This window comes from Toxoplasma gondii, chromosome X, assembly GCF_000006565.2.
Source record: "Toxoplasma gondii ME49 chromosome X, whole genome shotgun sequence".
In the NCBI taxonomy this organism is placed as follows: domain Eukaryota; phylum Apicomplexa; class Conoidasida; order Eucoccidiorida; family Sarcocystidae; genus Toxoplasma; species Toxoplasma gondii.
Genome location: NC_031478.1, coordinates 2,501,571 through 2,513,645, shown reverse-complemented (window position 1 = coordinate 2,513,645; position 12,075 = coordinate 2,501,571). Strand labels below are relative to the sequence as shown.

The 12,075-nt window shown below is 49.8% G+C and overlaps 1 protein-coding gene across 1 annotated transcript; it reads right to left on the bottom strand.

Moving 5' to 3' along the window:
• Nucleotides 1–124: 124 nt before the first annotated feature.
• TGME49_225108 (SNF7 family protein) lies at nucleotides 125–11,778 on the bottom strand. Its single transcript, XM_018780085.1, has 13 exons — nucleotides 9,959–11,778; nucleotides 9,179–9,308; nucleotides 8,607–8,718; nucleotides 7,680–8,299; nucleotides 6,954–7,019; nucleotides 6,522–6,632; nucleotides 5,403–5,792; nucleotides 4,631–4,713; nucleotides 4,159–4,214; nucleotides 3,776–3,849; nucleotides 3,112–3,209; nucleotides 2,394–2,529; nucleotides 125–1,820 (listed from the first exon to the last, which is right to left on the bottom strand). Exons 1-13 carry the CDS (start codon nucleotides 10,198–10,200, stop codon nucleotides 1,356–1,358), a joined length of 2,583 nt encoding a protein of 860 aa, XP_018635979.1. The 5' UTR covers nucleotides 10,201–11,778; the 3' UTR covers nucleotides 125–1,355.
• Between the last annotated feature and the right edge of the window lie 297 nt (nucleotides 11,779–12,075).

Sequence of the window (12,075 nt, the reverse complement as noted above, 5' to 3'; positions counted from 1 at the left end):
ATGTATATATGTATATGTATATCTATGATTGAAGAAACGTGTGAGAACGTTTATTTAAATCTGTGCCGGTAGATGTGTGGAGAGCATGCAGAATGGCGAAAACCCTAAGCAGAGTTCTTTCTGTGTCTGCCTGTGCCGTTTTGTCTCTTTCTTGTCGTGATGAAGACGGCAGAAGTCCGGTATGTGCGGAATGTGTGTGTCTCTCTTCCAGTTGATCGCGTCTTTGCAGACGAAAGAAAGTCACCTGCCCCAACAAGGCGCGGCACACAGGGTGAGCGCCTCAGAACTTGTCGCTTCGCTTCACGACAGAAGGCGTATTTGCGCAAATCGAAGGCGCCTTTGCTCGAAAAACGAAGAGAAAAGCCTCACACGGATGCTGTTCCATGAAGTTCGAAAGCCAAGTCGCAACGGAGAAAAGGACTCCCGAAACTCTGATCGACCACGACAGAAAGTCACCGGCGGCGACGCTTCAAGTTGACAGAGGCGAGAGGGAAGAGAGTAAAAAGAAAGAAATTTCTGTGACTTTTCAGTCTTAGGCGCTGCTCGCAGAGCTCGCGGCGCGCGCGGAGAAGCTGAGGAGAAACGAAGTCTCAAACATTCATCACAAGCGCAAAAAAGTCGAGAACAAAAGTTCCGCTCTATGGAGACGTAGAGACGTCAGTTCTGCGTCGTCGCTGCATCCCTTTCTTCGTATTTTCCTACGTGGAAGTCAGGCGCGTGTAAAGAGAAAAAACTTCTCCAGAGTATACAAGTCGAAAAAAATCGAGAAAGTGAAGGAAACAGAAACGAAGACGTCTGCAAAAGACGTCCTCTCGATACATCAAAAACTCATATCCATTTTTATACTCATACATATACATACATATACATATATATATATATATATATATATACACGTATATACATACATACATGTATATAAACCTGCGTACCTGACAACATCCACTATTTATCTGCAAAGGACACTCTGCATTTACATGTTCAGCGAGGAACTCACAGGAAAGTTCTCCTTTTTCAAATACTTCACTGTGTGTAGAGGGGCTCAAGACAAAGAGAGACGGAAGCACGTAGACATAAAACTCCATTTATACAAGGGAGTCGCTGTATATATATATATATATATACATATATGTATATATACATATATATATATATATATATGGAAAAACATCTGGATTCTTGGACTGAGAGCGAGAGAGAAGTCGCTAGATAGACAGGCACATGCGCGAGACGGCCAGAAAAGCAGATCGACAGGTGCAGGTAAAGAGAAGAAAAAATCCTGGAGAGTTCCGAGTGCGTCAAGTGCTTGGTTTTCGTCTCGAGTTCGCTTCTTTCCTCGACACTGTGCCTCTTTCCTAGCCACAGCTGCCAAGAGGACATTCCTGCGCCCCCTCCCCGATGAAGACGGGAGGATGCCGCAACGCAGAAGCGAGAGAAGCAGGAGGAGGAGAAGCAAGAGCAGAAGGAAGAGGTGATTGGTTGTGTTTCGATAGACGAGGAGACGGGTGGTAGACATGCGTTTTCCGGCGCTGCGGGCGGTAGCTCGAGACCTGTCTCCGCAGAGCAGAGCAAGATAAATTGGTACGCCTCTGGACAGGAATGTTTCTCTCAGTCTGTTCCACTCGCGCCTTGCGATTCGCCAGCCGAGCGACGCGAGGGAGAAACGGAGACACTTTGCGAGGAGAGGCGGGCCGCGGCGACAGCGAGAGAGGAGACAGTGCATGCGGAACTGCCGGCAGCGTTGAGAGGAGAGAAGCTGTTTTCTCTTCCAGCGCTCTTCTCTCGAGGTCCTCCAACTCTGAGTTCAGCGCGTCGTCCGTCTGCAGAAGCACAGTTGTCTCCACTCCTCATGGACCTCCTGAGGGACTTGAGATGCTAGTCACTTCGAGCGCGTTCCAAACTTTTCGAGAATGTTCTCTGTTTTCGAGTCAACGTTCGGCAAACTCCGGACTTCTCTGTGCCTTCAAAAAGACTATGGAAACTCGTTCCTCATTTCTTGCCTCCGACAAATGGAGACGACGGAAGAAGTCGAACGCACTCTACAGACGCTTGGAAAAAGGATGGCCTTGTTCACCCGAAGCAAAGCTGAAACAAATCTATTTATACACTTATTTATAAATACAGAGATAGACCTACGCATGCATCCAGCGAGTCCATACCCAAAACCTCAACCGCCGAAGCGTCACGAGGACGCACACCCATATGCATATATATATATATATATAAATATATATAAATATGTAAAAATATCTATAAATATATATATTTATTTGTATTTTGAATTGCACACACACGTGGAGACGCGAATGTGTGCGTGAGTGGCACTTGATGAATGACTTTCGATCCACTTTTTTTTCCTTTTTTTCTTTTTTTCCTTTTTTCGCTGTTTCTACCTGTGGAGGGACACCGGGGGAAGCGAAGACTCGAAAGGCGTCGGCCGCGCGTTGAAGTTTCTCCTGCGCATCTCGTGTGTCTGCGATCGCCGTCTCCAGCGTCTCCGGCGCGACGCCCAGAAGCGCAGCGCTGTTTCTGAGAAAGGGAGCGAAACGCCGTAAAGAGACCGACGAACGCAAGAAAAAGAGCAGTCGGAAAAGCATCTAAATATGTTTATATTTAGAGCAGACCGACATGTGATCAGCATGCACGCAGCTCCGTGTGGAAGCGCCTATGCATGTTCGGTGACACACAGGCATCCAGGCGCATGCAAACTCACACAGACACTCCCGCGAACGGCCATACATCGACAGACAGTTGCATGTGCATTTGCACGAACATCCTTGTCTCCCCCTCACACGGATCTCCTGAGAGTCTTGAGAAAGGTTCGTCTACAGACAGCATCGTGGAGGACCCAAAACGATGGAAAGTTCGGCAGCCCCCGTTAGAGGATCCACGTCTGAGGAGCGCAGGCACACACACCACGATTGAGCATTTTTCCAGAGATTTGCAGGAAGAAGGGTGTGCCCAGACATGGGGGTGCTGAGAAGGCGAAGGAAACGAATGAACAGAGCTCCTCGCTAGAGCCTGGAGAGAGGCTTTGCGTGTGCATGCGCGGAGAGGAGTACGCGTGGATTGCGAGCAACTCGTCGCCTTTGCCACAGACGCAAACCTCACCTTTTGTGAAGTTTCAGAACTTGCTCGTTTCCAGCGAGAGTGTCTGCGACGACGCTCATGGACCGCATGCGAGCCTGGCGGCCCAGACAGTTTTCGAGCTGGAAAAGGACGCACGCAGAAAGCGGGAGATCGATGGCGTGATGGAACCAGAGGCGCAGACGGGGGGAGAACAGGTCGGCGAAACGGAAGGCAGGCCAAAAGAAAGTCGAGAACAAGGTCGAGTCGCGACTCGAGAAGACGCAGAAGCAGACAACGTGGAGGAGGCAGAGACTCACAGCCGAGAGAACGGGTGAAAGCTTTTCAGCGAACGAAAAACAGTGCCGTGGAGGGAAGCAGATCGAGGGTGGAAGAAGAGGAAAGCGAATACACAAAAAACGGAAGAGAGCAGGGGCGAGAGGCAAGGAGAGAGGCGTCGCAGGGGAAGAAGAAGAAACTGAATAAACGTCGGGAGCTCAGTCGAGGGAAAGAAAGAAAAGAGTGACTGAGTTTCGCAGAAAATACTCAGAAAATCTCTCCTCCGACACCACCGCCCCACCCTCGACCATCGCCTTTTCACTCATCTCTTTCTTCCTCTTCCTGCTCCACTTCCCTATCCCCTCTTTCTCCGTCTACATCTTCGGCAAGCTCTGATCACGCGAGACAGAGGTAGGGAAAGGCGACGAACCTGCAAGAGCAGAAGCTCAACTTCGTCTCGCCGTCCTTCCACCTGTTTGAGGAAGCGAAGAAGATGCCCCGCCGCTGAGAAAATTCAGAAGTCGAAAGCGGCAGTTTTCATTCCGAACAGAAGCAAGGAGAGTTGGAAATTGTGTTTTCCTTCGAATGAATCTGCGGGTCCGAAACGTCTGGAGGAGCAAGCCTCTGTCACCCTCAAGCTCGCGCAACGTCGCGGACCGGACAGAGCACCGAACTCGAAAACGGGTGGAACGAATTGACAAGCAAAAACAGGAGCTCTTTACATTCTTCCAGAAGATTCGATTTCTTTTTCGAACGCTTGACTGTGTCTCGGCGAGAACTCTCTTTCCATTTTCCAGAAGCAGTTCTCCTCACTTTTGCGGTCGCCAGCTCGCGCAGCCGCAAGCGCCTCCTGTCGGAGGTGGGCGATCCTAAAAAAGCGAGAAAAGAGAAGAGAGCAGAGCGGGAGTTGGAGCCTTCCTCCTCCTCCGAGCGAGAGGCGAGGCTGGCGACGAGTCACTGCGCCGCAAAACGCATGTGCAGAGAGAGAGAGAAAAGAAAGAGGTCGAGACACGAGATGGCCAGAAGCGAAAACATAAGCGAAAGAAGAGACAACGGAAGGAGGCCGAAGGGAAGGAAGAGAGAGCAGAAAGAAGAGAAGGCAGAGGAGAGACGAAGGAAGAGGGGGCAGCGACGAGAGAAAAGAAAATCGCACGGGCGAGGAGGAAAACGGCAACAGGGAGAGAGAGGACTTTTGAGAGAAGAGAGTGCGAGCGGAAGAAAACGAGCGGGAGAAAGCATGCTGCAGACACCGGAAAAGTGAATCCTTCGAGACCGCCTTCCTCACTTGTCTCTCAGTCGATCTGCCGATGCCTTCAGCTGCTGCGCCGCGTATCGACAGAGCGCTTGGCTCTTCTCCGTTTCCGTGATCTGCGCAGAGTTGAAAAAATCGAAACAACGCACGCAGTTCCACGGAGAAAGAAACATATAGGAGGAAGGGAGACAAAGGGCTACGATTCTTCACTGGTGTTTCAGACGTCTCCTCAGAGACGCTCGTTTTCCGCCCTGTCTGAACCGTCCGAGTCTTCAGAGACCAAGGCTCTTTCGCGTAGCGACGCCCCGCCGAAACAGGTATCTTTCTCTCCGAATGAAATAGATCCTTTTCCCACTCTAAACGGTGCAAAGTTCAACGCGCAGCTCGTCGACATTCCTCGAAAAAGTTGCCTTTCGCACACCCTTCGGACCTTCTGAGCCGCTCGACGCCCTGAAAGCCCTCGCCGTCTCTTAATCCTCAGTTCGTCTTCACGTAGTCGTCACGGACTCAAGTCTTGCTTTCCTTTCCTTGTTCACCTTCTTGTTCACCTTCTTGTTCACCTTCTTGTTCACCTTCATCCACGCGGTTTACTTCTTTTTCCCTGTTTTCCACTTTGAGACAGTCGTGTTTCGGTGTAAGTTCCTCTTCTCTCTTCTGCGGCTTTCTTCTGCTTCTTTCCATTGCCGTTTTCCACTTTCTCTTCCCGGTTCCACCTTCCTTCTGGCACTCGGCGCGGGATTCTCGTCTTGTTCGCTCTCCCTGAATCCTCGTCGCGCCCTGTCTCTCTGCTCTTTGCGAGCCTCACCGTCGCTTCGCTGTGTCGGGCAAAGGAGAACTTCACGATTTTCAGAAAGCCGACGGCGCCCCCGTCGTCTTGTGCGCGCTCCTCGCGAGACTTCCGCAGCAGCCAAGGAAACAGCCGACGCCAGGCAGTCCCGGCCCTGCCCTCCTGCGCCGCAGGTCCTCGCGCGGTCGAGAGGCTTTCGTCCTCGCTCGCCTCTCCTCGTCGGTCGGAAGAAGGCGAAGCGGCAGGCCATATCGACGAAGTCGGCAGAACACACAAACTCGCACGCAGACTGGCGGAGGCAGAGGACGAAGAAGCAGAGAGAGGAGAAAAAAAAGAAGACGAAGAACGACTGAGAAGGTAGCCTAGAAAGCACTGTACGGAGAAAGGGAGAGTGGAAGAGCTGGAGTCCTGATTGAAGGGAAGAGAGAGGAGAGAAGGCAGAAGGGAGACAGCAGCGAAATGACAGCGGAAAAAATGGAGGAGAGAGAGAAAAAAGAAGGTACTGAATCTGTCAACTTTCCTCTTGTTCTCTTTGCCGCAGGATCATCTGCCTGCTGCCACACATGTCGATTTCTTTTCAGGTTTGTTCTGCTCGTTGTCCAGTTGAAACATTTTCTCTCCTCGGATTCCCTCATTTCTTATGCAGGCATCGAGAAAAAGACAGAGAAGCAGAGGCGCCCTCGCGACTTGATGGAAACGCGCGCCCATCTGTCAGAAGGCTTCTGCTTCTCCAGAGAGCATGCAACCGCGCAAACAACGGAAAACGAAACCTAAGAGGAAACGCGAAACGTTCAGCGAACTCACACGCAGCTCCACCTGACACAGGCAGGAGCCATGCGTATCCTCGAGGATATCGCCCGGTGACACACACCTACAAAAATACAAATATATATATATATATATATTTATTATTTATTTATTATTTATTGTTTATTTATATATATGCATGCATACATATCTATCTAGGTATGTATCTGTGCATGCACACGGCATTTTAGGAAGTTGTGTGGACACAGGGGAGTCGATACGAGCGTGAAAACGAGACAGCGCGAGACTTTCAAGAAATGCAGGCAGCCGGCGCGGAGATTTGGGATTGAACTTTCGTCTTTCGATGTTCCTTTTCCTCCTTTGTCTCACCTCGGCGAGCTCGCGAGTTGTCCAGAAAGACAACAGACTCTGCTCAGCTAAGAGAAAAGTTGTTCTCTCTGTCGTTCTCTCGCCTTCTGCATGCAGGCTGTCTTCTTCTTCCTGAAGACGCACGCGCGAGAATCAGCGAGAACCCACACAAACGCGAAAAACGCAAAAGGTCGCACGAACGCGTCTGCGCTCCAGCGAGGGGCGGGGAACAGAAGGAAGAAAAGTCGAACGAAACCGCCACAGTCCCACAGGGAATTTCGGATTCGTTTTCTCACAGCAAATGCTTTCCTCTTCTCTCCACACAGCTGCGATCTCTTCCTCTCCCCTTCCTCTCCTCTTTCGCTTCTTCCTCTTCTGAATCCCTCGGTCGCGTCGCCTCCCGTTCGTTTTTTCCTTCTTCTCCTCTTTTCTCGAACCTGAAATCGCACTCACGAGTAAACTGGCTTCCCGCGACGCCGCGGAAGTCCGCAGCCAGCGAACGAACTCAGCTGTCAGTTCCTGCAAAGACGAAGAAAAACAGTCGAACAGTTCAACTGCTTGGGGGTGTTCTACAGTTTTCGCGGATGGATAAACTCTTGGAAACAAGCGGCGAAACTCAAAAGCATGCTTCGCCCACAGTGCATTGAACGACGCGAAGAAAACCGTCATCTTCAATCTTTGCACCCATCAGAGACAGTGTCACTTTGGGAGGAAACGAGTCTCCTCTGTCTGAGGGAAAAGTCGAAAAGGCTCTGTTGGTTCCTGGTAAGAAACGCAAACGAGGCAAAACTGCGAGTTGCACTTTCTTCGAAATCGCTCTCTGTTCTGGACACCATCTTCACTGCTCTAAAGAAAAGAAAGGAATTCTCTCCACGCAAAGAGCGACGACGCAGCAGGGGACCGCGCGCACATATCTTCTTTGTCGTCTTTAAAGACGCGTCTGTTACCATCCATACACCTACATATATATATATATATATATGTATATACGTGTATGTAAGTGTATGCATATGTATGTAGGACTGAAGTAGACGCGGTGTATGGACGCCGAGACATGACTACCGAAGATGCATGCAAAGAGAGCAAATGGAGGCAGCTCTGGTGCCTCTGGCACCACAGGACAAGCTCGAAAAGCGTTTTCAAGCACTTGCGTTTCGCAGTGTTTGAAGAGACCTGTACCTCCATTGCTGCTACACAAATGTATTCGCCGCCTTCCTCTGTCTCCTCTTCCAGCTGTCGCTTCTTCTCGTCTTCTCTGCGTCTCTTGCGAGTCCTGACACTGCCGAAACTCCCTTCTCCCTCGCCTCCATGCGTCTGTCGCAGCTTCTGGAAAACAGAAGCGATCGCAGCTTGGGCTACCCTGTCTACTTGAGTGTACATACGCTGGCACACAGGTCCAGCCTTCTCCAGCCAGAGAGAGGCAGAACACCAAGAAGAAAACAAAGAGAAAGGAGAAAGAGAGGACGAAGAGGAGGAAGAAGCGGAGAGAGGAGGAGCAGAAGAGGGAGAAGCAGAGAAAGAAGGACTCGCAGACTGTGACGACAAGGTCGGCTGCGAGGGTGGAGATGGAGACTGAGGACGAGAGGGCGAGAGAGGAGAAGCGCGCTGAGGGGCAGGTGCTTGATTGCCTGAGGAAGACTGAAACATCGTTCGACATTTCTTTTCTGCGCGTCTTCCTGTCTTCATCTCTTGTGCCTCCTGAGACGCCTGTCTCACAGTCGCGAGGTAGACTTGTCGCAACTCTCTCGCTCTTTGCACAGCCCCCGAAGAGCAGAGACCGTCGAGGAGTCGCTGTGGATCTGAAAAAAATGACGAAAATCAGAGTTGTCCTGAGGAGACCAAATCAACGCTCGGGACAACGCTTGCTCGCTGTGCCGTTTCTTATCTGCAGGTTTTTCTGGCTCGCCAGACTTTGGTTGACTCATAAAAATGTCCAAGCCCCGCGTCTCCCCAGCTCTGGCCGTCCGGTGCCTCGTCTCGCCTTCGCTTCCCGCTGTTTGGGTCGGAGACGCCTACCTTTTTCTTTCCTTTTTCTCTCCTTTTTGTTTGCTTTTTCTTTGCTTTTTTTTTCCTTTTTCTACGGAATTTTTTTCCGCCGCCGCCTACCCATGAGAGACCAGGGGCAAGCGGCAGCGCCCAGAAGAGAAGGCAGCAACCGCGCGAGAGCAGCCGAAGAAAAAAACGGACTTCCGCGAAGCCGGCAAAGCGCGTCGCAAGCCTAAAACCAAACGCAGAGCTCTTGACATCACGCTCACATTCAAAGCTCCTCTGCTCACGCACCTTCACATACATATACAAATGCATATATATATATATATATATATATATCCTTACGTATACGACTGTCCCCATACGCATGAATCATTGATATATCTAGGCATATATATATATATATATATATATATATATAGATAGATAGATATATATGTAGATGTATGTATATGTATATAGGTGTCTGTATGTTTTGAGAAGAGCGAAGACGATCGAAGGGCGACTTCGGTGACTTTGCGAGTTGGCGGAGGGCACAAGAAACTCGATTAAGAACTTTTTTCGCGTGCTTCAAAAAGTCGCCAACAAACGAAAGTTTTTCGTGAAAAAGGCTGGCGAGCGCGGGCAGCTGCGCGACGTTGCGGTGTATGGACATCTCGCTGTGCTTCGCGGTCGAAGGCGGTACGTACTCGCTTCCAGAATTCGAGTTTCGCGCTTTCTTGGAAAGGACTTTTCTCAGCCGCAGGCGTTCTGTCGCGTCTTGGCAAGTATGGGCTCATCAGAAAGCGCCGCTGCTCAGGAGACAGCTGACGGAGATGCCTGCGAACACAGAGCTGGAATATGCAGCGTTCTGACTGAGAACGAATCCGGCAAAGCACTCAAACAACCACCTATGCACACAAACATATACATGCATATATGCACGTATATATGTCTCTCTCTCTCCATATATATATATATAGATAGATAGATAGATATGCAACTATATACATAAATAAATCTACAAGTGTATAAATATAAAAATATACAAGTATATAAACAAATAAATATATATCAACAAATGGAGTATGTGAATGTGGAAAGAAGAAGAGATGTTGTGCAACGGGTGCGCCGCCTGCAAATGCGTCGAAAGTGCCCTGAGTTATACAGTGTGAAGAGCGGACCTGCCTCAGCTGTATTTGCGTCCTCCCTCTACGTTTGGCTGTATATGTACACCTGGGTGTATACACTGCATCGATTCCTTCACAGAGTTAGGCATCAAGAAATCCAGACGCACTCTACATATATGTATGTATATATACATATGTATCGTACGTGAGGGCCTTCAGGGACGATAACAGAGAAGTATGTAATCGCTACGCCTGCGCGCTCTCCTTGAGATGGAAAGCAAAGAGGAGAGTGAAAGCGAGTAAAGTTCCTACAGAAGAGTTTTCTCAAGAAAGAAAGAGCTTGTCTCCCTCGAAGCTCACTGGAGGAAATCGAGGAGGATCGGATCTGCGGAGCTTAGCGCCTCCTCTGGAAACGACAGCAGATCCTCGGGTGTGTTTTCAGGTGTACATACACCTGAAGAGGGCGAACCCCCCCAGCCAGCGAGTGCGTCTTCTTCGCATCTTGCAGGTTCTTCCTGCTGTGAGGTCGCAGCATAGAGAGAGGAAAGAAAAGCAGACAGGAGACAAAGAATTACGCAAGAAGCGACCAATGCGTGACGCATAATTGAAAAGCAAGTTCGAGACTCAAGAGAGATGGGTGCCTCGCTGCCGTTCTCATTGCGACGAAGACGCACACAGCTGACAACAAGAGGCTCCGAAACAAGTGTGACAGCGAGAAGCGGAAGAGACAGAAACGATGAGGGTCCATAAAAAGCGATGCACGGTGCTCCAGAAGGAAAAAGAAGAAAATAGACACAAGACAATGTGCAGAGATAATTCAACAAAACAAAGTTGGGGGTATCGGCACAGCCATAAACATATACATATACATATATATATATATATATGGAATAGATAGAATAGACAGAATAGATAGGTGAAATCGATGGATAGAGAGATAGATTGCTCTAAGTTCTTAGATAGACGTATATAGAAAGGTTGACGTCGGCACCGGCAGAGGCGTCTACACTCGGATCTCTTCAGTTGACCTCTCCTTAGCCCACGAAAGAAGAATATTTCTGAGACAAAAACGCGCGTACTCTGGAAGAAGAAATCGTGACAGAGGCGGGAGAAGAAGACGGGGAACTCCGAGCAGAGGAGGCAGGCAGGCAGTGCCGTGGAACAGAAGAAGAAAGAGCGGCCGTAAGAGCCGAAGGTGGAGAAGGACGAGGAGAAAAAGGAGAAAAAGAAGAAGGGGGCCGGTTCGTTTCGAGGAAGCCGTTGACTTTTGCGAACTCCCGATACGAGCCGGGAACCGATGGCCTGACGCCGAGAGGCGCAGGCTCTGGCCTATGCGGCATTGCAGAAGAAAGTGAGGACGAAAAAGGATCAAGCAACAGAAGAGCAAGAACGGGAGAAAAGACAGCGAAGAAAACAGACACGACAAAGAGGACAAGGAGAAGAAAGAAGAGAAGCAAGAGAAAGAAGAGAAAGAGAAGAAAGAAGAGAAATTAGAGAAGGAAGAGAAAGGGGGGTTGGAATGTCTTCTGGAAAGGCGACTCTGTGGCTCGGATTCGAAGGCTCCTCGTGCAGAGAAACGCCTTTTCTCCCTCTTTCTCCACGAGATGTCACCGACAAAGGGTGCGTTGAGAGGTTCGTCGAAAACAAAGCGTCTCTGTTTCTTTTTCCCCGCAAAAAAAGATGAAGACATCTGAGATTTGGACGTGTGTCTGTGCTCGCATGCAGAATCGGCACATCGCAGAGCCACCCTCGAGAGGAGAGAGGTGTATCGATACACCGGCAGCGCTGGGGAAAACAGGTTCTTTCATCTCTGTGTGTCACTCGCTTCGTTTCTTCTTTTGACCTCTCTCTCCTCTCTCTTTCTCCCCCTTCTTCTCGCTCCCGCTCGTCTGTCTTCTCCTCTCCTCATGCCCTCGTCTTCCCCGGCGCGTCTCCGGCCGACTTCTCTTCTGCTGAACAGACTTTTCAGCAGAGGCGATAGAGCTTGGTCGAAACGCGGCGCCTCTCTGCTGCCGGTCAAGACGCGTAACGAGGGGAATACACTCGCAGCTGCTTTCCGACATGCAGCGACAACGTGGAACGCAGGAAACCGTTTCGTCTCACACTTGATACGGGGAGTAGCCTCCGAGCGGCCTCCCCCGAAATGATGGTTGATGTAAACGTAGGGAACTCACTCGACGAACGCGACCCAGAAGACGGAGCTGCACTGCACGAGTGACACCAGAGCCAGGTGCAGAGAAAAGAATCTCTCAACAGTTCGACAGAAAACGGGTCGACTCGCGTAAAAAAAATAGTTTGCGGGACGACACCGGAACAAGAGAATAATATATCTATATCTATCTATACATATATATATGTATGTATAGGTGTATGTTTATATGTACAGGTTTATAGTTATAGGGGTCTGGGTGGTATTTCTTCTTTTGTGTCTGATTGTTGTTAATGTTGCGATGGCATTAGATTTTGAGGTGTTACAC

What these genes read in the sequence shown, in the direction of transcription:
- TGME49_225108 (XM_018780085.1), bottom strand. Translation starts at nt 10,200, where the DNA reads ATGCGTCACGCATTGGTCGCTTCTTGCGTAATTCTTTGTCTCCTGTCT. An exon ending in AACTCGAATTCTGGAAGCGA is followed by an intron (nt 8,719 to 9,178) that starts GTACGTACCGCC and finishes GTTTGGTTTTAG; the next exon opens with GCTTGCGACGCGCTTTGCCG. An exon ending in GCAGATCGACTGAGAGACAA is followed by an intron (nt 4,215 to 4,630) that starts GTGAGGAAGGCG and finishes TCGCTTTTTTAG; the next exon opens with GATCGCCCACCTCCGACAGG.